The following is a 27,483-nucleotide window of genomic DNA, read 5'->3' as shown; positions in this document are numbered from 1 at the left end:
CGATCAATCATACCACTTTCTCATCAAGAGTATCCATACTGAGAACACCAAGCAGCTTCAAGCCTAAGACATTCAACTTAAAGGTTGTACTAGCTGCAATTTCCTGATACGGGGGAGTGCCGAGGAGTCATCTTTGTTTCCCAGAAAGGATAATTAAGGAAGTTCCTGAAAGGATCACTCTCAACTGGGCAGTCGAGCACAGTACTATAAAAATCCTTGCGATATCCATTTGACTCTACACATATGCTTGATTTGTATGCTGTTTCCTAGAACACAGCCTTCGCCCTGGCTATGACAAAGGCCAAACAGGTCAGTAAACTGTAAAATAATCCTATACTTGATTCTTCCAATATACACTACTGTTAGTTTCTCATTCTATTAATAAGATTCCTTCTAAGTTTAATGTAAATTAATTTCACTATCAACATTTTGTCAAAACCCTTCCCTTTCTGCAATATTTATCAATGCTCCAACATTGCAAGGGGAATTACCAAGGTAGTATGAACATCCTTAGTATTACCTTTGTAGATGAGGAGGCAGGTGTAGCAGCTAGGTCTGAACTGGCAGACTCACACAATTAATGTTTTGCAAAGTTTTGACTTGGCTATTTTTTAAATTTCACTTCAAGGTCTCCTTTCTGGGTCGAGAATTCACTCTGCAGATGGACTCCAGTAAAGGACGAATTTGGCATTAAGCTTTTACGCATCATGACTTATGATAGAAGATAATTCCAAATTAATAGAATATTTTCTACAAAATGACCCCAGTATGTATCTTCTTCTTGAACGGTTTGTCGATTGTTTTCCCAGGCATGTTCTGTCTCAAACCAAACCATAAATAAGTAGGCAAAAAATGGATCAAACATGAAATTCACAGGGATCCCAATTTTTTATGTAGAGGTTTTCGGTATATCAAAATATTGTTCTAAAATATGATGTACAGTAATGTTAGGAATGTATGGGTGTCCCAGAAACTTAGCTTATCTACTACCCAAACCATCTGCTTTCCATTGAGCCCATTAATATGCTCAATGCGTCGGTACGGGTTATTCACAACTTCTGGATCTCAATAATATTTGAAGTGACAGGGTTTGTTTTAGAGGTCTTTTGTATCCCTAACATATGATAGTAACATTTTTACCAGAGATACAAGGAAGATGTTAACATTATCCACCCACGTCTCTGAGATAACATCCTAGGGCTGTATTACACAAAGGGCCCGATTCACAGAACTAACTTGACAAAATCCTAAACCTACTACAATTTTGGTATTCACAGAAGGCACTAACTCATTTTGGTATTCACAGAAGGCACTTACTCATTGACGAGTAAGTGCCTACTGTGAATACCAAAATGAGCAAGTGCACTTACTCATTTGAGTGAGTGCCTTCTGTGAACACCAAAAGGAGTAAGTGCCTTCTGTGAATAGCAAAATGAGTAAATGGTAGTGAGTTTAGGAGTTTGTCTTAAGTTAGTTCTGTGAATCGGGCCTTAAGTGTCTTGGGGTGCAACCTGCGGTTGTGCCTGCTTTGGCACCCAGGGTCATTTTGGTATTATAGAAGGGGCCGCGGACCCTTGTGCGGCCCCTTGCACATAAAGCGGGAGCGATATCTTCGCCGAGCATTCCCTTATTTGCATGCGGGCATGCCCCATGCAAATGAGGGAATCCCCATGCCTCTGCGCCCACACCGTATAACAGATGCAAGCGCAGAGGCAAAGAAGCTCCCAGGAGGCTCGCTGACAGCGTACCACCTAAAAGTAGGCTCACTGTAAATACGCCCCCTGAGAGCAGCCCTCTGGAGGTGGGACATTCTCTGGCAGGCAGATGCAGTCACTGACTGCAGCCGCCTGCAAGGGGATTTCTAAACACCCTTCAAAGTGCAGGCGGGTTGCAGCCTGCACTTTGAAAACACAGAGCGGCTGCTTCAAAGCCACTCCGTATTTCAATTAAATGCGCTTGGGGCCGCGCATTCTATGCAATAGGGCACATTTTCTCTGGTTGCACCCGGCGCACCTATTTTAAGGTGCGCCAGGGTGCAAACAAGGAAAGTGCGTCCTATACATAATAGGCCCCCTGAACGTAATTGTGTGGCTTTGAAAACTGTCCACCTCGTTATTATTCTGTGTACAGCTTAGGAAAGAAATAGCTGACCGGTTGCATCAGAATATCTAGGCATTTATGATCAACAGTCACTTTTGTTAATGTTACAATCATCAATTTATAAATAAATATGGAGTTCATTTTGCACACATTTCTGGGACTGTTATTTAGAAATTCATAACGTGTTACACCCCAAAAAAATAACATTTTCACCAATATCTCGATCTATTAAAATATTTTTTTTGTTTAACAATCCTTATGTACGTTACGAGTAAATTATTTGAAAATAAATAAGACTAAGAGCATTCATTGCACAAAAACAGGGGAAAATGTACTTTATTTTGATGTTAATATACACACATATCAAAAACTCCACATGTAAAAAAATGTGTAGGTCGAGGTATTCTTTACCTGGGTATCTCCGTCATCCACGTGTTTAAAGGAGTTTTCCTGAGCTGCATGCAGAGCCTGGCCGGACTTTAGTATATGTGCTTCTGGGCCTAGCGAAGGAATCCCACATCTCAACTCGCTGTCTGTTTTTACTGCCAAAAACCGAGGCAGTGGCAAGTCTTTAAGAGAAAAACAAAAAAGTGCAGCAGTTATTTGTGTAATCTGGCATTAAACATAGAAATTGCATTACAATACTTAAATTAGAAATTAAAACTCATTATACTTAGAGTAGCACTAGGTAGTGTCCAGTCCCTTCTCAGTGGAATGAAGACCGTTAATGTGGTGTTTTTTTAAGAACAGGGTGGTCATGACTAAGGTGACAGAGCCTACGTTGCCCAATAGGAGAGGCTTTCTTTAGGGGTCCTCTAGAACTTTTGGAAAGAACACAACAAACCCTACCTTAAACTGGATTTAAATATTCAAATAACCGTATCCGCCCCCCCCCCCCCCCCCCACTCAAATAAACACAGAGTCGGTGTCAATAAATGCCATATACTTTATTCAAGTTTTACACAAATGGTTGACGTTTGCTCTCTTATGGAGTGAAAGATTTAGGAATCCACTTCAGTGAAAGAGTACCATCTTGGCTTTCTGAAATAAACCAAGGGCTTCGACATAACCCATTCACTCAAGCAATTTCTCATGCCAAAGCCTCAGTGGAGTCTCGTTAGGTCCTTCAGTGTGTGGCTGCTAACTTAGTGTCATGTCCTGCTATTCTGGTTATCCAAATACTGGTCTCAGCAGCTTCACGGGCAGATTTAACCCTGCCTTATCATGAGAAGCATTGAGTGAAACAGTGCAAAGAACCAAGAGGGCGACTATGAAGGTGACTTGGTAACTACCATCCATCACCAGTTCCTATAATGATTAAGGAGCTAAAACACAACAGGAGCAAGAGTCAATGTAAGAGATAAACAATGTTCTTATCCTGATTGGTCTACAGGTAAGAAAGATTTGGACAGGTCACCTCATCCAACAATTGCTGTGGCAGGCTTCATCATCAGTGGCCTAGCCAAGCCAGGTAGGTAAATACCACCATGGCGGACTCCACCACTAGTTGGGAGTCTGATAAATTATGCTGGATCTAGCAGGGATCCAGATTTCTGGATTGGATTAAAAATGTCTCAGTGTATACCTTTCAGGTATTCATTGTAATAGTTGTCTACCCTAGATATGGTTAAAACAGTTAGTTGTGGATGTTAGATGAATTACACTGACTCGCCCATCCCACCAATTTCTTGCTAAAATATTTTGGCCTTACTCCATGCACATATGGGTCATCAGCCTTCGTCAGGGCTTTACTCAGGTTAGCATTCCTGTATATAAAAGATTCTTGGCAGTTCGGGCTGGCCTGTACCCATGAGGCACAGGGTCAGACTGATTTGCATATGGCCATGTCTGAACTGGGGTGGCGGAGTGAGCTAATGAATGATGATGGATTAAACCCAGATCATTTGACTGAGGTGAGTGCTTGCAATGTTCAACACTCCGTCCATCATCCCCTTTGGTTTTGCTTTGTTCGCCCAAAGTTGTCAGGGTATGCCCAGACGTGGGTCCCTTGCTCACTTTGCCACTGGATTCAAGCTAGCCTGGCTGATGATGGCTGATTAGCCAGAAACCGGTTCCAGGATGCTTGTTTCTGGTCCAGGGAAGACATGGCTTGGCAGTTCGGGTTGGTATTGTTCCCATGAAGCACAGGGTCAGAGTGATTTGCATAAGGCCATGTCTGAACTGGGGTTGCGGAGTGAGCTAAAGAATGATGATGGATTAAACCCAGATCAGTTGACTGGGGGCGAGTGCTTGCAATGTTCAACCCTCCGTCCATCATTCCCTTTGGTTTTGCGTTGTTGTCCCTAACTTGGCAGGGTATGCCCAGACGTGGGTCCCTTGCTCACTTTGCCACTGGATTCAAGCTAGCCTGGCTGATGACGGCTGATTAGCCAGAAACCGGTCCCTGGATGCTTGTTTCCGGTCCAGGGAAGACATGGCTTGGCAGTTAGGGGTGGACTGTTCCCATGAGGCACAAGGTCAGACTGATTTGCATATGGCCATGTCTGAACTGGGGTGGCGGGGTGAGCTAAAGAATAATGATGGATTAAACCCAGATCAGTTAACTGGGGGTGAGTGCTTGCAATGTTTAACACTCTGTCCATCATCCCCTTTGGTTTTGCTTTATTAAAGATTCATTCCATGCATTACACTAAGGTATACAAAGTTTGAATTAAACCTACTTGGATTTGGTTTCTACCCCAGTTTTGGGTTACTTTTGTGCCCTGAATATATTGAAAGGGCACAACCTGGTCATCACATGCTCGTCAAGGGTATGGAGCCACCACGCCCCTACAGGTCCCTCATCAGTCAGTTCATACCCAATCATCATGTCCGCAAAGAGTAAATATCCTCTTTGATAATTCCTACATTCAGGCCTGCATAGATTCTCGAGCTTCTATATATGTTACGTTTACCCAAGCCACCACAGTTAAAAAGATTGCAGTTACTTATGAACGTGATTAATAAATGTATAACTCTTCTGTGCTATTATGAAAATAACAGAATTACATTGCGTGTTAAATCTTGTAGACTGGGGTGGGGGGGTGACAAGGCCTAGCAGGCCAAGATGAAGGTTGCTCTTCCCTGAGCTACTGACTCCAATGTAAAAACGTTACATATTCTCAGTGCTGAAGGGGGTAATTCAAGTCCTAAAAGTTCTCAAGCAATCCTTGTAACCTGAGGCCCCTCCGGGGTCAAAGACTTACTGTTTTTATTGTGGTCACCAGACCTTGAGGGTGACAGCAAGTGTCTGTAATCCCAAAGGGGGGAGCCCATTTAGCAGAGCCAGATCTGGCAATAGCTGTGGAGCACGAGAGATCCCTCCCAGTACAAACCTGATGTTGGGTGGAGGAGTGGAAGCCCAACAGACAACCTGTCTGTACAGTGGAGGCCTTTCCCCATATGACCTCAGGGGAGTGCTAGAGTAGACTGCAGAGTAGACAGTCGATCTCATGCCCTTTGCCGCAGCGGCTCTGGGACACTGTGGCGACCAGCTTACTTTGTTTCTTCTTCACGTGGCCCCCTGGGACCTATTTAGGCCTATTGAGCTCTGGGGGTGGATGCTCCGGGGCTGTGGGTGATTCTGAGATCCACACCTGGCCCGTATGAGATATGCCAAGGGACTTGACTCTGCCCCGTCCCCGTCTGTTTGTTGCATGTCCCTAGAGCTTAGCAAGAAGAATGCCTTCTTATGCCATGTGGCCTGACCTTGTAGCTGTCTGCTGACCTGCGTGTGGGCCCTGGGGAGGACTCTGTGGGAGAGGGGGTGTCCCTCAACCACTCCTGAATACTCACAGCACAAACTTCTGAATTCAGTGGACATCCCCCTGTCTGAGGTAACATCAGGCAACTAGTGGCTGATTGCCCTACTTACCTGAACCTCGGGCAGGCCTTAAGGTCCCTCAACAATGACCTTTGGATCTCCTTCAGCTGGCATACCATGGATCACCCTCAGCTGGCAGCCATGAAGTCCTAGTGTCTCAGGCGGGAAGGGGGCAAATGGCTGGAGGGGCCCTTCTCCACTGCCTCTAGACAAACTCTGGTGACTTTGGGGAGGTTACCGGCTCATCTCCTCCTACTACTAGTTTTCATGAAGGACAATGTGCTGACCACCTGTATTCATAGTGCACTACTATCACCCCACCCTACTGAAAACTGTAAAAAAATCCTGCCAGTGCCCAAAGCCATGAGATGGGACAAACCCACTGCCTCATAGGCACAAAGTAAGATTCATAAATTCACAGTCCTGATATCGGGACCCCAGGACAACTCTAAAAACAATGATCAATTTGCCATCTGTGGTATCAAAAAATTACCCGAGACAGGTGAGCAATTAGAGAAGTCACAGAAAATCCCGCAGATGGCAATGACTAGCTTGTAGAGCACTATTGTCCTTGGACTCTGAGGGTACACATCCTGGCCATGCTCACCACCCAGCTCTTGACTTGCCGCGGAGACCATCACCTCTCCAGAGCACAGACCCGGAGGCGTCAATGGAAATGAGAACCCGATATCTCTAACCCATCAGCAAAAAAGTGTTCTTTTTTATGATGTTCCTGCACTGGTCAAACTAGGAGATTCTAGTTGAACTCACACCCAGTTTTTGTTGAGAGGGAGACAGTTGCTTATGGGTGGAGGTTTGTTGGAGGGGGGTTATTCAGTTTATCCTTTGGGCCTTCAGTTCTCATATGTTGTTGGTTTTGTTATTTGTACTTTCTTGCACAACATGATGGCTGCTATTCACTGGTGATCCATGGCCAGGCTCCAGATATTCTATTGTGACCCCAGCTACTGTCCCACAAGTCCACATTTGAAACTTGATGCCCGCCCCCTACTGCCATGTGTGCATCTATACTTATGACATGGAACGTAAATGGCTGAATGACTGTATTAAGCGCAGAACGGTCCTTTGATTTGCAAATTGGCATGTCCTAGCTGCTTTCCTGATACAAGAGACCCATTTGATAGGCAACAACTGTTCTCCCTTACTCAGTTTGGCTGTGATGGGGTCTACAATACAAGACATATGAGGGGATCCAGAGGGGTGGTGAGCCTTCTGCTCATAATGTTCCCTTTTATTGTATCCTGTTTGACATCAAGCTCCCAGACTTATAATTTCCTCAATGTCTACGTCCCCCCTTTCCTGACTAAGAATATACCAGAAGGGATTAAAGACGTGGTGCTGCAATTACTTCAGGGAATCACCATTTTAGAAGGCTTTGATGACATTATGACTCCAGAGGTGGACTCTACTGGATCTGGGGCAATGGGAGGTAAACACAAGGGACGGATAAGGAATTGGGTTGAGTGTCTAGGCCTCCGTGTTGCATGGAGGGTATGTAATGTCCACCGACTAGCATATACCTATCTGTTGGCTGCACATAAAACAATGTACTGTACCAACTTGATATTACTCCCTGCCACAGATCTCATGCGCATGACTGGTTGCTTTATTTTGCCTCAGGATATTTCCAACCATGCTCCAGTAACACTGTGTTCTCGCTCTCAGGGTGAAGGCCTCACCCGATCTCATGGCATTTCACTTAGTGCTAAATAGACAAACAATTCACACATTTTCTCAACCAGGAACTAAAGTCCTACTTTGATCTTAGCAAAGGTACAGTGGCCTCATTTGGCACGTTGTGAGTGGCTGTGAAGGCCGCGCTATGGGGAATAGCTAGATCCTATTTATGAGGTAAAGAGAGGGAGAAATATCAGCTGATAACTAACCTAAAGACTAGCATTTTGGCCCTAGAGTGTTGTAACCAAGGTTAGCGGATTGAGCGGGTGAAATGCCACCTTTTCCTTGAGAGGGGGTCTCTTGAAGAGGGTCACCAGTGTTAGATGACGTTGACAAGAAGAGAGCATGAATGAGGAGACAAATCATGCAAATCAGTACCACAGCTGATGACGAAATAAGTGGCTTTCCCATTAGGTTCATTCTGCATAGAAGACCATGGTGAGGACCTCAATATGGCAGCAGATATTGCTGCTGCCTTTGCAGATTACTACCGCTCTCTTTCTGGAGTGCAAGAGCACCCACATAGAAAAGCCTCCACCATGTTCATCTGGACCTCAGTCTACCACAGTTGTGCTTGAGCTGCCTTCTTGAGCTTGACCACCCTCTCACACAGGAAGAAACTGAAACTGCTCTTAAAGACATGAACTCTAGAAAAACTCAAGGCACAGACAGCTACTGTATTGAATACTATTGTCGCTTTCAATCACTCTTACTACCCTCCTTCTAGACATATATCAAGAAGCAATCACAAAATTCCCCTATCCCCAGAACTTCACTTAGAAACCATTGTGGTTCTACACAAACCAATCCATCCTCCTGCTTGCTGTGCTTCCTACCAGCTGATATCTCCCATTACACAGAGAACAAAATTTACTCCAAGGTTCTGGTGAATAGACTTCTAAGAGTACTACCACATTTGGTCCACCCGTACCAATGTTGTTTTATGCCACATCACTAGACACTGTACAAAAGACCCTTGCACGACTATCTAACCGGAAGATCCCAGAGATTTAATCCTTATAGATTTCAGGAAGGCTTTTGTGTCACTTGACTGGTCTTTCCTCACAGGAGTACTGGAAAAATTGTGTTTGGGCCCAGGGCCGAAACCAGCCCTGGGAAACAGCTAGGCAGTCCCAGGGGGATGAGGGTGGGGGGTGTTGCTAGAGAAAGCACCACTTTGTTACAGGGGGGCGATATTGCATCTATGCTGCAAAACCGGTCCCGTTAACAAAAACGGCCCCCCAGGGTTCCAAAACCAGCCCCCACTGTGGCGGCCTACCGGGGAAACGCCATGTGCCCGCTTCCACCAGTTCAGCCCTGTTTGGGCCTAGGTTAAAATTGTACTTCCGGATTCTATAATCACACCCAAGTTCAAGTTAATGGCACTCTCTCTTCTCCATTTTCGATTGGTCAAGGTACCTGAAAGTCGTTTGCGAAGATTTGATCCTTTTTGTGATTAAACCAAACTTCTTGTTTAGTCTTTGTTAAATATGTCCAGTTGATGTAATAAGGAAAGATAGGTATGGCAGATACCTGACTATATTACTGGACAGCACAGATGTTTGTGATTAATGACTGGCTGAGTAAGTAGAATTGATTATGCCCTTTGTAGCCTGAAGTTTTGGCATACGATTGTTGACATGGTGGTCAACGATCGCATGGAAAGTGACCATAATCCCCTTTGTGTGTCCCATGATTGGTGGTAGTGAGACTCACCTCATGTTGATCGGATGGAGTCTTGTCCCCCAACTATTGTACCTGCCAATGACATGAGACGTCTTAAATGGCAAAATGTAGCCTCTAACGCAGAGGTGTTGGGACAAAATAGCCAAGGAGGTTAATAGTGCCTTACTAGCCCTAGAAGATGTTGTTGGCAATGCTGATCTGAGCCATGTAACTACAATCCATGACAGTTTGTTCAAGCGCGTTAGTGCTTTTTTTCTAGCTCCTGTCAAAACTAAGAAATTAGATACCCCAAAATTGTCAAGGTGGTTTAATGAAGATTGTAGAAAAGCTAGAGCCGATTTGGGCAAGGCCATAAGGGACGGTAATTTGGATGCTGTCCGCTGTGGCAGACAGATGTATAAAAGGGCTATTCTTAAGGCCAAGAGATTATGGGATGAGTGTCGATGGCAGGAGCTCAAAGAAGCAAGCGACACCAAGAATTCCCAATTATTCTGGAACATTATAAAGTGGGGCAGAGGGGGCAATTCTGAACAGCCTGTAAATTACGTTTCTCAAGATGGTTGGATTGATTATTTTAGACTGTATGCGTGTATTTTTGTAGGAAGCCAAGTGGAAGAACCAAGTTTTGTCTTTTTTAATGATGATGCTTTTAACATTCATGATGTCACAATCGCCCTTAACGTTGTGGCAGGAGGTAGAGCCCCGGGACCGGATGGCGTGCCTGTCTGATGTTTTTCTGTACGATAAGGCCCGCGGTGGGAGATATATACTTTGTTGGCAAATGCCACAGCACAAGGTGCCCCGGTCCCGGCCTCCTGGAAGGGGGCGGTGATAATTCCAGTTTATAAGAAGGGCGACAAGGCACAACCGGGAAACTACAGACCCATTAGTCTGATAGACACAATTCAGAAAATAATTGGGAGGATGACCCTTAACAACAATTTGGATTGGATGGAAGAGAATAATGTACTGACCCAGTTCCAAGCAGGTTTTCATAAATCTAACAGTACTATTGATCAAGTCTTTTGTTTTACTCTCCTCCACTGGAAGACTGTGATTCTGGGCAAAGGCAGTCTTTATGCTGCCTTTGTCGATTTGCGTGCAGCCTTTGACCTTGTTCCCCGCTCAAAGTTATGGATGACACTAAAGCAACTAGGTCTCTCTGCAGAGATTGTAACTATGGTGATGCGGCTGCACGAGGCTAACTATGCAAAAATCGAGTGGGGAGGACATGGTAGGGTCACAGCTGATTTCCCGATTGAGCGTGGCATCAATCAAGGTTGTGCCATGGCTCCAACTCTGTTCTCATTGTATATTAATGGTATTGTCGATTGTCTGGTGCCAGTAAACACTGATGCCCCTTTTTAGCTGGTCTGAAGGTTCCGATTTTAATGTTCGCGGATGACACGTTAATTATTTCCAAAACCCCTAGTGGCCTCCAGCGCGCTCTAGGAATTTTTGAAGAGTTTTGTTCCGCGCGGGGCCTAGAAGTTAACTTGGCCAAAACTAAAATGATGATTTTTAATCCGCATTCTAGTTTTAAGGGGAAAGTTTTTATGAATGGAAAACCATTAGAAATGGTCAAGGCTTTTACCTACCTTGGTGTTCACCTGGGTAAGGATTTAAAATGGGAACATCACATAGACACAGCCGCTCTCAAGCATCGCCAGATTGCGGGAGCCCTTAACTTGGAGCACAAAAAATCACTGACCAAACCAATTCAGCCTGTTTTGCAGGTCTACGAATCCAAAGTGGTGTCCTCCGTGCTTTATGGCGCTGAACTATGGAGCTTTGAGAAGCTGGCACCACTAGTGCTATCTGAAAATAAGTTTTTCCATAATATTACTAGTCTTCCGCAGAGCACACCCCTATTGCCATTAAGATATGATCTGGGCAGGAAAGCCATTATTGATATTGCCAGGCTACGACCAATTTTATATTGGCGTAGGCTCTGGTCAACACCTGAGCTTTCCACATATGCTGCGGGGTTTCTAGACGTTATAAAATCAGACTCCTTCCATAAGATTCGTTAGCTCGCCCAGTTAAGAAGTAGTCTAGTAGCTCTGGGCATGCAAATGCTCTGGGATTGCCCTGCGGAAATCTCATTCCCGTCCAAGAAAATCTTGAAGGAGAAATATTGGGCACAAGTTGTGTTCCAGGCATGGAACGTTACTGATTCATCTACTATGGCAGGGGTTTTCTTAGGGGCAAAACTTGCCCCTAAATTTGAATCCTATTGGGATATCATTATCAAGCCGGCGGATAGGAAGCTCTATTTTCAGCTCATAGCGGGTTATCTGCCGTTGAAGGCATTGACCTCTAGATGGTCTGAGGCAAGTACCAACAGCTGCCCGGCCTGTGGGAACCATACACAAACTCTTGTACATTTTCTTTTTGTTTGCCCAGTATATGTAACTTCGAGGAGGGTTTGGCTTGCACCAATGTGCGAGCTACTGGGCACTAGTAGGAGTAATATGTACTAGCACTATGCCATTTATCTCAATATCAGTAGCTAAATACTTGGGATGGGCATGGGTTTTAAGGCAGAAATTGATCTGTAGCCCATTGATTGTATGCGAATAATGTATATAACCGATGCCTTTTGACCCTGTCTAGGTTATTTATCAATTGATCTCATCATTTTTTTATCTTTATCTTAACTGACCTTACTTATTCTATTGTATGAATTTGGATTTTATACTTCTTCCATTTGCTGCTTGTTCATGACTTATTTTATTTTCAACTTTTTACTTGTGTCATTTTTAGGTCGAGGACCGTAGGCTGCGCTTGCGCAGTCTTGGTCCGAGAATTAATGTCTCCTAGAGTGGGGCATTAACCCGCCCCTCTTCTCCATTGGCTGGCTTCATAAACGGAGGCCAGCCATTCGAGGAGAGGGGCGTCACTCCTTTTAAGCCCCGTCTTTTTCGGATTCGTGGGCGTGTTTTTAGCGTTCTTTCAATCTGTGACGTCATCCGTCACTCAACAAAAAACACGCCCCCGATTCTGAAAATGTCGGAGCTTTGCAGCAGCCATTTCCTGTACGCCGCCGCTGCAAAAGGTATTGTGACCATGTAACATTGTGCTTATTTTTTAACTGTATTCTTTTCATCCTAATTCACCCATTTTGTTCCAATAGATTTAGGCCTCATGCTTGATTGCTCTAATTTGTTAACTATTTATTTAATTATAGCCGGTTGTTGTTACAACACTGTGATATAAACATCTTTGGTGGTAGCATAAATCGACGTGTCCCGCGCCCTCCGCCCGGGGTGCTCTCAGTCCCGGCAGCTGGCTCGAGAGGACGGGGTGCGACTGCAGCATTTCCACGACACAGTAAGCTCCCGGACGGTGCTGCCCCCCCCTCCCCCGGTAGTCGTACGTTAGGAGGCGCCGCGCATGGCCTGTCCACTGCTGCCCGGGCTGCAGAGCATCTTAAGGCTCCCTCCTCTCCTCCTGTGGTGAGCAGAGCTCCAGAGGCTCCACTAATGCCCATTGAGAGTGTCGGGCCAAGGGCTGCTCACCTCCAGTGACCAATCGGGTCTTAATGGCACAAGCCCCGTGTCCACTCCAGGTCCACGCCCCGGACTGGTCCCTAAAGCGTGTCCGACGGAGGCCGCTCCAGACATGGCCCGGGCTGACAGGACCGTCCGGAGCCCCCCTCTCTGCTGACACCAGAGTGAGTGACAGCTCAAGCGAAAATGAATGCGAAAGGAACAGAAACAAACGAGGAGGAGCCTTCTGCCAGAGGCCTGCCTGAATGAAGGGAGTATCTGGGTCATTGCACCCTGGGATACAAGGGGACACTGTCCTTGTGTGAGGGTCACTGAGTTTATTATCAGCAGTCTCACCCCGCACAGTGTAGTCAACCACCAGCCCTCTTCACTCCTAAAACCGTATGCAAAGCAGCCGTACCTTACACTTGATCTGGCAGCCACCAACATGTCCAGGCCAGTCAAGGAGATAAAAAACGTAAACTGGTGCCCACCACCTGAAATCACTTGCAGCTTAACGTTCTGCTTTCAGGAGGTCTTCTGGTAGTTATCCCACACTTCCGCCTGGAGGAGCTCAGCAACCGGCTGGCGTCTCTGCAGTAGGAGAACAAGGTCCTCAAGATCGAGCTAGAAACCTACAAGCTCAAGGGCAAAGCCCTGCAGGAAGAGAACCGCGACCTGAGCAAGGCCAGCGTCACCATCGTGAGTACTGGGGGCCAGGGGGCGCGGGGGCGGCATCACCGTTACGAGTCAGTGCTTGCGGGGGCGGTGTGTGCTTGTGTCTTCCCTTTTGGTGTCACTGGCACTTCAGTGGGTTGGTCCGCTCTATGTCTTGTATCTCGTACGTGGCTCTGTCTGTGTGTGCGTGGCTTTGTCTGTGTTTGTGCGTGGCTCTATCTATGTGTCTGCGTGGCTCTGTGTGTGTGTGTGGCTCTGTCTGTGTGTGTGCGTGGCTCTGTCTGTGTGTGTGTGCGCGGCTCTGTCTGTGTGTGTGTGCGCGGCTCTGTCTGTGTGTGTGCGTGGCTCTGTCTGTATGTGTGTGCGGCTCTGTCTGTGTGTGTGGCTCTGTCTGTGTGTGTGTGTGGCTCTGTCTGTATGTGTGCGTGGCTCTGTCTGTGTGTGTGTGTTTGTGTGTGTAGCTCTGTCTGTGTGTGTGTGTGTGCGTAGCTCTGTCTGTGTGTGTGTGTGTGAGTGGGTCTGTCTGTGTGTGTGTGTGTGTGCGCTGTACTGTCTGTGTGTGTGTGTGTGTGCGCGGTACTGTCTGTGTGTGTGCGCGGTACTGTCTGTGTGTGCGCGGCTCTCTGTGTGTGTGTGCGCAGCTCTGTCTTTGTGTGTGTGTGGCTCTGTGTCCGCGAATACTCTCTACTACTCTCTAATGCTCACCTATTGCCATTGTAAATGACAATATCATTTATTTATGTTTTTAAAAAAATGAAAAAAAATGTCATGAGCAATGCCAATAGCTCTACCTTTAATAATGCCGAGACCATTGCATTGTAAATGCTTGTTTAACTTGGATTCATGTAAGCTTTTTCAAACTATGTTTAACTTGCCTTGCTTTTATGAGTTTTTATCTCGAAGAAAGCTGTTTCTGACTGACTGATTGACTGGCTGAGTAGTGGGTGGCATGACCCTGGTTTTCGAATGGAAGTGACACTGATGGGACGGTAATAATATTTAGAATTGCTTAATGGGGATCCTATACCACAAACCCTCCCAGACATCACCAGAGTTGTCCTACTTGCATGGCAATCTGCATCGAGATGGATCAGCGGAATACCCTTGAAACGTCCCTATGGAGGGGCAGATGGCTGTAACATAAGGTATCCCTTAAGAAATTCGATAGATAAGACCATATTGGCATTTCCACAGTGAGGTACATTTGGCAGGGCACCCATCTAAAATACTTCCAAGACCTACAAACTCAATTATCTGCTTAATCACAATTCTACTGTTATTTACAGTTGTGTCTCACTCTTCAATCCCATCAAGAAGCCCTTAGTGATATACAAAATTTTAACCTACTCAAACCAAAGATCCTTATGGAGTCCATAGGAAAAGGAGGATCTACAAGACCCTACTGGTTGATTCTCCGGACCTATTCGCAACTGTAAGGGCATGCTGGGAAGGTTAGTTTGAAGCAATGGACGACTCTAATTGAAGAGATGCTTGCAGGTCCCCTATGGTATTGGTCACTTCCTGAAGACTTCAGATCATCCAACTTAAGTACCTCTGCATGGCCTACATCATGCCCATTAGATTGTGGCGGGCCAACAAACTGCTTACACCTGTTTTCATTGCCTTGAGAAATAGGCACATGTTTTCCAAGTAGTATGGGAATGCCCTCTCATAGTGCAGAGTTGCCTTGTTGGGTATTGTAGATGACTTTGGGGGAACCAGAACGAATCGCACCCTGATAGGGATTGAAACTGTGCTCACCAAAAGGGACATAGCTAAACATTGGAACTCTCTGTTCCTTCCTTCCTTGTCCAGTTGGCGAGCAGCAAAGGAATGGTTTGCAAAGCAAGACAAACTAATCTTCCTTTCCAGAGACTGCTCTCAGAAACATAAGAATGTGAGGGGGAAATGGTGGCCACATCATTGCTTATGCTAATTAGTACCTGGATTTAACTAGACTGAAACTTTATGTGGCTACACCTTAATTAGAATGGTAGTGTGTCGAATGGGGTGTCACTGAATGTCTTTAAAATAATAACATTTAAATGTAAAAACAATGAACTCAAGCATTGACTTTTTCTATGACTGATAATTAGTGACTGATCAGCCACTTTTTTTTTAAAACAGATTATTTTGTTAAATACACAATATATGCAGAGCCCTGCCATCCAAAGTCTACTGCCACAATCAATGTATCTGAATCATCGTCAACAGTGTGTAAAATGAGCAATAGCACCCCCCACATAGAAATAGCAGAAATAAAAGGACATGCAACCCCCCCAACACCCCCTTGCGCAGCCGCTGCCCCACTAGCTCTTTAGACCAGAATAGATCACTAGCCATATGCACCACACACCAAGAGTGACATTGCACAGTCCAGCACATCAGGGAGTTGGAAGAGTGGCCTCTTCAGGTGGCGGGTCCAGAGCCAGACCCCGATAGCCCGCCCACCTCTTCCATATGTTGTAATGTTTGCGAGGACAGCCCCTGGCAACAAACACGGGCTGCTCCATGCCCATACTAAAATCCAAAAAACAAAAAACAATTTGATGGACAGAATGTAGATCAATGTCTTACATTCACCCCAGTACAAGGATCTGGGCCTAAATCCATCGTTTTTTGCACTCCACACCACCCTGGGTCAGATAATGGCTTTATGCAAATCAGCTCTGACCCTGTGCCCCATGGGAACAGTCCAGTCCGAACTACAACAGCCATATCTTTCCCAGACCGGAATCAAGCATCCGAGGACCGGACCGGTTTCGAGGTAACACCTCTCATCAGCCCGGCTAGCTTGACTCCAGTGGTGTGGAGGCTCTGGGACCCACGTCTGAGCTACCCCAGTACACTCAGGGAGAAAATTACAAAAAACAATTTGATGGACAGAATGTAGATCAATGTCTTACATTCACCCCAGTACAAGGATTTGGGCCTAAATCCATCGTTTTTTGCACTCCACACCACCCTGGGTCAGATAATGGCTTTATGCAAATCAGCTCTGACCCTGTGCCCCATGGGAACAGTCCAGTCCGAACTACAACAGCCATATCTTTCCCAGACCGGAATCAAGCATCCGAGGACCGGACCGGTTTCGAGGTAACACCTCTCATCAGCCCGGCTAGCTTGACTCCAGTGGTGTGGAGGCTCTGGGACCCACGTCTGAGCTACCCCAGTACACTCAGGGAGAAAATTACAAAAAACTATTTGATGGACAGAATGTAGATCAATGTCTTACATTCACCCCAGTACAAGTATCTGGGCCTAAATCCATCGTTTTTTGCACTCCACACCACCCTGGGTCAGATAATGGCTTTATGCAAATCAGCTCTGACCCTGTGTCCCATGGGAACAGTCCAGTCCGAACTACAACAGCCATATCTTTCCCAGACCGGAATCAAGCATCCGAGGACCGGACCGGTTTCGAGGTAACACCTCTCATCAGCCCGGCTAGCTTGACTCCAGTGGTGTGGAGGCTCTGGGACCCACGTCTGAGCTACCCCAGTACACTCAGGGAGAAAATTACAAAAAACAATTTGATGGACAGAATGTAGATCAATGTCTTACATTCACCCCAGTACAAGGATCTGGGCCTAAATCCATCGTTTTTTGCACTCCACACCACCCTGGGTCAGATAATGGCTTTATGCAAATCAGCTCTGACCCTGTGCCCCATGGGAACAGTCCAGTCCGAACTACAACAGCCATATCTTTCCCAGACCGGAATCAAGCATCCGAGGACCGGACCGGTTTCGAGGTAACACCTCTCATCAGCCCGGCTAGCTTGACTCCTGTTTTGTTTGCAATACCGCCATAAGTGCGCTGGGGATGCTCAGACGTGGGTCCCAGGCACTCCACACCACTGGAGTCAAGCTAGCCGGGCTGATGAGAGGTGTTACCTCGAAACCGGTCCGGTCCTCGGATGCTTGATTCCGTTCTGGGAAGGACATGGCTTTTGTAGTTCGGACTGGACTGTTCCCATGGGGCACAGGGTCAGAGCTGATTTGCATATCGCCATTGTCTAACCCAGGGTGGTGTGGAGTGCAAAAAAACGATGGATTTGGGCCCAGATCTTTGGACTGGGGTGAATGTGTGACATTGATCCACATTCGGTCCATCACCTGTTTTGTTTGCAATACCGCCATAAGTGCGCTGGGGATGCTCAGACGTGGGTCCCAGGCACTCCACACCACTGGAGTCAAGCTAGCCGGGCTGATGAGAGGTGTTACCTCGAAACCGGTCCGGTCCTCGGATGCTTGATTCCGTTCTGGGAAGGACATGGCTTTTGTAGTTCGGACTGGACTGTTCCCATGGGGCACAGGGTCAGAGCTGATTTGTATATCGCCATTGTCTAACCCAGGGTGGTGTGGAGTGCAAAAAAACGATGGATTTGGGCCCAGATCTTTGGACTGGGGTGAATGTGTGACATTGATCCACATTCGGTCCATCACCTGTTTTGTTTGCAATACCGCCATAAGTGCGCTGGGGATGCTCAGACGTGGGTCCCAGGCACTCCACACCACTGGAGTCAAGCTAGCCGGGCTGATGAGAGGTGTTACCTCGAAACCGGTCCGGTCCTCGGATGCTTGATTCCGTTCTGGGAAGGACATGGCTTTTGTAGTTCGGACTGGACTGTTCCCATGGGGCACAGGGTCAGAGCTGATTTGCATATCGCCATTGTCTAACCCAGGGTGGTGTGGAGTGCAAAAAAACGATGGATTTGGGCCCAGATCTTTGGACTGGGGTGAATGTGTGACATTGATCCACATTCGGTCCATCACCTGTTTTGTTTGCAATACCGCCATAAGTGCGCTGGGGATGCTCAGACGTGGGTCCCAGGCACTCCACACCACTGGAGTCAAGCTAGCCGGGCTGATGAGAGGTGTTACCTCGAAACCGGTCCGGTCCTCGGATGCTTGATTCCGTTCTGGGAAGGACATGGCTTTTGTAGTTCGGACTGGACTGTTCCCATGGGGCACAGGGTCAGAGCTGATTTGCATATCGCCATTGTCTAACCCAGGGTGGTGTGGAGTGCAAAAAAACGATGGATTTGGGCCCAGATCTTTGGACTGGGGTGAATGTGTGACATTGATCCACATTCGGTCCATCACCTGTTTTGTTTGCATACTAAAATCCAGGCCATTCTTCCAGGCGGCAAGTGACCGGGCCCGGGGCGCCTTCCATGCCCTCGCTATGTCGCGCTTCGCCAGCGTAAGACCCAGAAGCAGCAGGTGTCGCTTAGAGCGGTTGCCCCCCACCCCAGCCATGATATGCAGTAGCGCCAACCTAGGGTCTATCTGGATCTCCCAGGCAATACCTCCGCCAAGCAACGGTGCACCCCCTCCCAAAACCTTCGCAGTGCCGGACATTCCCAGACCGTGTGCAGCAGTGTACCCTCCTCTAAGCCGCATCTAAGGCAATCGGGCGACGCAATCATACCCGCCTTCCATAAGCGCTGTCGATTATAGTATGTGCGGTGTAAGTACCGGAATTGAATCAAGCGGAGGCAAGTGGAAATCACCGCCCCTCTAGGGCTCTCCAGGGCCACAACCCTCGTCCAGATCACCGACATCCCGTTCCCAGGCAGCCCTAAGACTGACCAAATCCGATGAGCAGTGGAGCACCAGCGTCTGATATATGCGCGACAATTTCTTATCCGGCAGGTCTCCCATAAATATCTTGGCCTCTAGAGGGCTGAACTCCAGGAGCTGTTCCAAGCCCACCAGCGAGGGCGATAGAACATGGCGAAACTGAAGGTACCTGAAGAACTGGGCGCGGGGCATCCCAAACTCCTCCCGTAACTCTGCAAATGATTTAAGAACGCACCGCGACAGTACATCCCCCAGGGTGGAGATGCCAATCGCATCCCACTCCCGGAAGCCCCTCACCGCAGTCAACTGGGGCAACTGCCCATTGTTCCACAGGGGGGTCTCCTGGGTGAGTACATTCCACCACCCCATTCTACACAGCGTCTGTCTCCATACATGAATACCACTTGCGTGGCCGCAGGGAGAGATCTCCGCCGTGGCGCTGAGTATAGCAGAGTATGCAGAGAAGCCGTGCCCATCGAATCCTATCCACGGCATAGGCCGGATCCCCCCTATCCCCATACCACCAGTCATTCAGCACCAAGAGATGCGCTGCTTGGTAGTAGGAGAGTACATCAGACGTGGCTAACCTCCAGGTGTAAGTGGACAGGAAACAAGTCCTCCGGGCCAAACGCGCAACACCCCCCTCCCACAGGAAGCTACTCAATGCCGAATTGAGCTGTCGAAACCAGCGAGGCGGGATCACGTGCGGGTGGTTCTGCAGCTGGTACACCAGTCGAGGCAGCGCTACCATCTTAAAGATGGCAGATCTGCCCTGGATCGACAAAGGCATCTTCGTCCATGTCTTAAGATCTTCCCGCGTGCGATCCCATACCGGGACAAGGTTGCGATCCCGGGACACCGCTGCGTCCTCCGTTAAGTACACACCAAGGTACTTCACCCCGTCTGAGGCCAGCTGCAGTCCCGATGCCCAGTCGCCCACATCCCGCCCGCCACCCAGCAACCACAGTGTAGATTTGCCCGGATTCATGTACAAGCTGGAGGTTTCGCCAAATATTTGCAATATGCGCAGGAGTCGCGGCCCAGAACGGGCCAGATCAGTAAGAAAAAACAACACGTCATCGGCGTACAAAGCAATTTTGTCTGCGTGGTCCGTGGACCACCGGAAGCCTTCGAGTTGGGCATCGATGCGTACCCACGCCGCAAGAGGCTCCATGGCGAGCGCAAATAAATATGGGGAGAGGGGGCAGCCCTGTTGCGTCCCCCGCAAGACCGGGAACGAGCGGGAGGCCACCCCCCCAATCCGCACCGATGCCGTGAGGCCAGTGTGCAGCAAATGGACATACGTCAAGAATCGCGGGCCCAGGTTGAGGTGCCGCAGCAGGGCAAACAGATACGTCCAACTCAAGGAGTCAAAGGCCCTGTCCATGTCCTCCAGGAACAACGCCGCCGGTTCCCCAAGGCTCCTCCAGGTCGACACCGTGACCTGGGCCCGTCTAATATTGTGCTGAGTAGCCCTTCGCGGCATGAATCCCGCCTGGTCCGGGTGGACCAGGTCAGTGATGTAGGGTTTGAGCCTTGTGGCCAAGGCCTTCGCAAGGATCTTCGCCTCTGTATTCAACAAAGAGATCGGGCAGTATGACTCGTGGCTCTCCGGGGGCCGTCCAGGCTTTAGAAAGACCACGACCTCGGCATGACCACAATCTGGCGGAAGCGCACCATTCTCGCACGCCTCCTCAACCACCGGCAGGAGATGAGGGCCCAGCTGGACCATAAAGCGGCGATAAAAATCGCATGGAATCCTGTTGGGGCCCGGTGCCTTACCCGGGTTCAGTTCACCCAGAGCTGCTCCCAGCTCTTCGTGTGACAGGGGCCGGTCCAAGAGTTCCCGCACCTCATCCGAGACAGCTCTCGGGGGTAGATCGTCAATGAAACCCTGAACAACGTCAGCCTCCAGGCACTCCCGAGGCGCATACAGCCCCTCGTAATACCCAGCAAAGCTCTCTGCTAGTGCCGCAGGTTCGAGGATGGGCTCCCCCTCTGGGGAAGCAATCCGGGGTAGCGGTTGAGCATGCATGATGCCCTGACACAGACGATACAGCATCTTACTGGACTTATCGCCCCACTGGTAGATCCGACTACGGGTGGCCAGCCATGCCTGTCGTGCCTCATCCATGAGAATCGTGGCATATTGCTGTTGCGCCAGTACCAATTGCCCCCATCCTCTCGACTCCTGCGCTCCAAGGCCTCCATGTCTGCATCGCGCCGCACCAGGTCTTTCCGTTTCTCTCTTCAGGCTGCTGCGCACCAGGAGATATCCACGCCTCTCAGCGTCTGCTTCATGGCCTCCCAGAGGACAGTCGGGGAGTCCAGTGAGCCCGTATTAGTGGTCCATTACTGGTCAATTTCGATCGTCATGTGTGCCCTATAATCCTCCTGCGTCAGGTGCCAGGCCGACAGTCGCCACCGAAAGGCCGCCCGGCCGGGCCCACGTTGAGCGTGACCGTCAGCGGCGAGTGGTCCGAAAGCGCCCGCGGCAGAATCCCCGTCGATATCGCCCTATGAGACTGTGTCCGTGGGAGGAAGATGTAGTCCAGTCTGGAGAAGGAATCGTGTGCCGCAGCAGAGTATGTGTATTCCCTACGCGCCCCGTGTTTATACCTCCAAGTGTCCATCCAGTCAAGCCCTGATGCTAACGCCCGCAACTTGGTAGTGAGGCCCCCCCCAGTAGCGGGACCCTCCTCCCCAGGAACCTGGGTCGCTGCCTGCACTACGCCATCTGTCGCAGTACTTATCCATCACGTCGTTCCAATCCCCCCTACCACGGACAAGGCATCAGGCATGGCACCCCAAACAGACAAAAGCCTCTCCACCAAGGACCACTGTAGCGGCGGCGGAGCGTACCCACTTCCAAAAATCATTCTATCACCACCAATGTCCACCTGCAGAAATATGTACCTACCCTGTGTATCAGTCCAGACGCGTTTGTGTACGTATGGCACTCTACGGTGAATAAGGACCGCCACTCCCCTGGAACCCCTCGTGAATCCTGCGTGAAACGCATGCGTGAAGCCAGCGCGCTGAAGACATTGCGCCTTTGTGCCTAGCAGATGGGTTTTTTGCAGGAACAGTACATCCACCCCCACTCTCTTAACAAACTGAAATACTGCCCTCCGCTTCACCTTGTCGAGCATGCCCCTCACATTCCAACTCAAGACTCGCAGCGAACCGGGGCTTATCCACCCCCCTCACCGACGGTGGACATTGGAGTAATAAAGCATGGACAGACCAAGCGTCCTCCTGGCACATCTGGTGCAGTCCATGGCCATTAATGAGCAACAAAGCATGCGCAAGCCCCCCCCCTAAACTCCCAGTCCCCAACCCCCAACACCCCGCCCCACCCCCCTCCCCGTACCTCCCAAACATGGAAGTACCTGTCGTGGTCAGACTATGGCCTGGTCTCCAACGGGTGGATCAGAACCACGTCCTCCAAGGGATCCCCGTGTGCCAACCCATAAGAACTAGGCTGTCACTCCCACCCTCCCATTCTAGTAGGGGCAGGGTCCCAGCCCAACGCAATAGTGCACCTGAGCATCAATACACATCACATACAATGAGTCGTGACACATGTCCCACAGTAATCAAGGAGCATCAGTCTGCTGTGCCCATGTGGGGTCGTCCTGCCGGGTGGCTGAGCCAGAGCGCGAGCACCTGCTCGAGTGCGATCTTCTGCGACGCCGACGCTGACTCCTGAGGCCCTCCCGGGCGATACCACTGAAGGAAGAGTCCGATTCCCCGCCCATGGCCGTGTTGACTCGTATCTTCACTGTTTCGTCCGTCCACTGGAAGACCTCCTCCAGGGTGTCGAAGAACAGGGTGCGGGACTGGTAGATAACCCGCAGCCACGCCGGGTAGTGCAGGGCGTACTGAAGCTTGAGGCCACGGAGTCGGGCCTTGGCCGCAAGGAACGATTGACGCTGTTGCTGTACCAACCTTGTGTAGTCTGGGAATATGAGGATGTTAGAGTTGTCATATGAGAGCGTGCCCTTAAGTCTCGCTTGCCGCAGGATGGTGTCTCGATCAGAGTAATTCAAGAACTTTGCTATGATCGGTCGTGGTCTTGGTCGCGCTCCCACTGGAGGTTTCTGCACCAGCGCCCGATAGGCCCTTTCCACCACAAAGCAGCGAGATAGTGTGTCTGACGGGATCCAGCCCTCCAGCCATTGGTCCAGGAAGCTCTCCATCCTGTCCCCTTCACAGCCCTCCGGAAAACCAACAAAGCGGAGGTTGTTTCTCCGAGCGCGCCCTTCCGCGTCTTCCACCCTCATGGCCAGACCCTTCTGTATCTTTTCCATGGCCGTGACCTTTTTCTTCAAGACAGTGACGTCGTCTTCTACCTCTGTAATACAGGCCTCTGTACCGGTAATGCGCTCTACAGCGTTCCGCAAGTCCTGTCTGAGAAGGGTAACGTCGGCTCCAACCGCGCCTATTTTGGCGTCTAGCATGTCCCTCGACTGCGTGATTGCTGCCAGTAGTGCCGCATTGTCAGGCCCTGGCGCCTGAGAACCCCCAGGGCCCGCCGCCTCCGTAAACTTGTCCATCGGGCCCCTGCTTGCCCTGGCCCCCTCCGGCTCCACCTTGTGTAATATCTCCACTCCCAGTACTACCTAGGGCCAGGCGCGTAAGCCTAGGGTACAGCAGGCAATCGTCCACGGCGGGTCACCAACTTCAGGGGCCACACTTGGATCCACTGGCGACTGCTATCACACCCACAAGGTCTATGGCATGCTAGGTCACAGGCAGGGGCACGCTCTCTCCGAGGGGCCAGCAATCGGCAATAAGAACGCCGCGTCAAAGGCCCCTTCGCATGAAGTCCCCACCGGTGCAGGGCGCCGCTTATCCTCCCCACCGGGGCCCGATCCAGCCCCCGAAACACACCGCCTCTGGGCAATCTCCACTCACCACTGCCGCGATGGTTCCGCCGGTCAGTGCTGCACTCCTCTCACGATATCGGGCAGAGCCGGGTCCGCCTGCACAGCAATGGAGATCTCCACCATATGGGGTCCAACTGGTGTCCCACGGCTCCTGTTGGTCAGGGCAGGCCAAGGTCTCCTCCGATGTCTGCCTTCACAGCTCCAGGCAGGGCGCCGCTTCCGCTGGCGATGGCGTATTTGCGGTGAGGCGCGGGGGGGCACTGATCTCCCCGACCCCCGGCCGAGCCCCGGCACCGCGGCGCGCTCACCGCCGCCGCTGTCAGTCTCGTCCGGTCCGGGCAATGCCAAAATCGAGGTCCCGACTTCTTGGGCCTCGTCGGATCTTCCTGGACCTGCTGCGTTGCCGGGCCGTCGCGTCGTCACCAGGGCCGCAACCCGGCCGGTTCCGTCGCCGATCACAGCCCGCAGGTCTACAGCAAAATCCCCTGGCAGGGAGCCCTTATGGATGCCCAGGGCAAGGATTTAAAGGTAGGATATTATTAGGCTGGTCGGAGCTCAAGCTCTAGACGACCGCCATGATCGCCGGCCTAGCAACGCCCCTGATCAGCCACTTTACAGTCGCTGTTTTTATTTTTATTTTCCACAACCAGTGTTTTTAAAGTCGCTTCCCTTGCCCGTATTTTGCACCTGAATTAAATTGTTAAAACTCTCTTCTTGAAAATTGAACTTGAAAATGTGGCATATTCTAATGCAAAAAAAAGTGAAACTTGATGATGAAGTTGGGAGTATTCAATTGAAATGACAGCTGGAAATAGAAACTGATTTATAAGACAAAGAATGGATGAAGATTTATTCTGTGTCTTACTCTTAGAACTGGGCCACTAATTTGAAATTAATAAAAATGTTTACTTCATGGCTTTTGTATTATACTCTAGCACTCTGAATAAATCCAAACTAACTACTCCTTTGAATTCCCCACGCTGTACTGGCTCCCTAAAAGGAAATTGGCCTCACAGGTTGTAGCATTGTACGGATTTGAAATCGTATTGTCAATTTATATGTGACTACCACCACAGTCAAGAACCTGGAAGCTGTTGAGCTAAATTGTTAAACGGCCCTACTAGGATTTCTGAATTGGTCCTGTTAAGCATTTCTGTCGTTTTCCAAGAATGTATTTTCATAAACATGTTTGAAGCATGTTCCTTGAGCACAACAAATTGGAAAAGTGTCTATTCTCCACCTGCTGTGGATTGCTTGAGGTAATTAAACAGAGTGGGGCAGTCTGAATGTTTCTATCGAAAAATAATTAATGCATTAAGAATGTGGGAGGCAATCTGAGGCCAGTCTCAGAAAGATAATAGTGATTAATGATGTACTTCTTACTGCACTGAATGATTTCCAGATGTTTGCCATATATTTCACTAGTTGTGTGTTAAATGATGATGCTACGTTATCTCGTTGTGAAATAAAATATTCTAACAGGTTTAATGTTTATAACCTGAATGTTATATTGCCTTCGTAATCTTTTTGTACTTTCTTTGCAATATTAATAGTAAGAAATCATGTGTTTAGCATCCGTTACTACATAAAAAATAAAGGTGGAATCCTTCCCCTTTTCTTGTGGGACTCTTCCAAGTGCAGAGTACAAAGGTAAACATGCAAAATACTGTCACTCAACATGACTTTAATTAACAAATGACAGTCGTGTAGGATGAACAACACTTACAAAAAAGTCAGTAGTTGAAGGAGGCTGGACCACTGTCCTGTGGACTGATTAAAAATGTGAATGACATTCCAGCATAGCACTATCTGAAGAAGGGAGACCCAAAGATGCTTTCTGTTATTGTTATTATTATTAGTATATATTATATTTCCTTAGTAAAAAGGTCTGTAAACAGCTAAAACTGTCTCCAAGACAGACCTAAAAATGGGATTTATTTGGTTAATATAAGACAATAACAAAACAAGCATTGGAAATGCAATAGGTCTCGGATTTTTTTGAGTTAAGGTAATGGCATTGTAAATGGCAATGTGTGTTATCCATGTGTTTACCCTGCACATTCATACACTGCAGTCACTGTCACACAGCAGTCACTATCACTCTGCAGTCACTCTGCACTCACTCTGCACTCACAGTCACTCTGAATCTGCACTCTGAACTCTGCACTCACAATCTGCACTCTGCACTCACAATTGCACTCTTCACTCACACTCTGCACTCTGAATCTGCACTCTGCACTCACAATCTGCACTCACAATCTGCACTCTGCACTCACAATCTGCACTTTGCACTCACAATCTGCACTTTGCACTCTGAATCTGCACTCACAATCTGCACTCTGCACTCACAATCTGCACTTTGCACTCTGAATCTGCACTCACAATCTGCACTCTGCACTCACAATCTGCACTCTTCCCTCTGAATCTGCAATCCGCACTCTGAACTCTGAACTCTGCACTCACATTCTGCACTCTGCACTCACAATCTGCACTGTGCACTCACACTCTGCACTCTGCCCTCACACTCTGCACTCTGCCCTCACACTCTGCACTCTGAATCTGCACTCTGCACTCACACTGCACTCAGAATCTGCACTCTGTACTCACACTCTGCACTCTGAATCTGCCCTCTGCACTCACAATCTGCACTCACAAACTGCACTCACAATCTGCACTCACACTCTACACTCTGAATCTGCACTCTGAATCTGCACTCACACTCTTCACTCTGAATCTGCACTATGCACTCACACTCTTCACTCTGAATCTGCACTATGCACTCACACTCTGCACTCTGAATCTGCACTCTGCACTCTGAATCTGCACTCTGTACTCACACTCTGAACTCTGAATCTGCACTCACAATCTGCGCTCACAATCTGCACTCTGCACTCACAATCTGCACTCTGCACTCACACTCTGCACTCTGAATCTGCACTCTGCACTCTGCACTCTGCACTCTACAATCTGCACTCACAATCTGCACTCTGCACTCACAAACTGCACTCACAATCTGCACTCTGCACTCACAATCTGCACTCTGCACTCACAAACTGCACTCACAATCTGCACTCTGCACTCACAATCTGCACTCTGCACTCTCAATCTGCACTCTGCACTCACAATCTGCACTCTGCACTCACACTCTGCACTCTGAATCTGCACTCTGCACTCTGCACTCACAATCTGCACTCACAATCTGCACTCTGCACTCACAAACTGCACTCACAATCTGCACTCTGCACTCACAAACTGCACTCACAATCTGCACTCTGCACTCACAATCTGCACTCACAAACTGCACTCACAATCTGCACTCTGCACTCACAATCTGCACTCTGCACTCTCAATCTGCACTCTGCACTCACAATCTGCACTCTGCACTCACAATCTGTACTCTGCACTCTGAATCTGCACTCTGAATCTGCACTCTGCACTCTGAATCTGCACTCTGCACTCACAAACTGCACTCTGCACTCACAATCTGCACTCTGCACTCACAATCTGCACTCTGCACTCACAATCTG

The 27,483-nt window shown here is 48.7% G+C and overlaps 1 protein-coding gene across 6 annotated transcripts in view; it reads right to left on the bottom strand.

Annotated features, from left to right (window-relative positions):
• The window catches only part of REPS2 (RALBP1 associated Eps domain containing 2), a 1,031,179-nt gene that overhangs the window by 712,244 nt on the left and 291,452 nt on the right, over window positions 1–27,483 (bottom strand). For all 6 annotated transcript variants that reach the window (XM_086934261.1, XM_086934263.1, XM_086934264.1 and 3 more), the window contains exon 3: window positions 2,512–2,669. In XM_086934261.1, coding sequence (XP_086790387.1) covers window positions 2,512–2,669 — 158 coding nt within the window. The remainder of the gene's footprint in view (window positions 1–2,511; window positions 2,670–27,483) is intronic.

The sequence above is a fragment of the Lissotriton vulgaris genome, chromosome 8 (genome assembly GCF_964263255.1).
Source record: "Lissotriton vulgaris chromosome 8, aLisVul1.2, whole genome shotgun sequence".
Classification (NCBI taxonomy): Eukaryota; Metazoa; Chordata; class Amphibia; order Caudata; family Salamandridae; genus Lissotriton; species Lissotriton vulgaris.
This window is presented reverse-complemented; position numbering and strand designations above follow the sequence as displayed.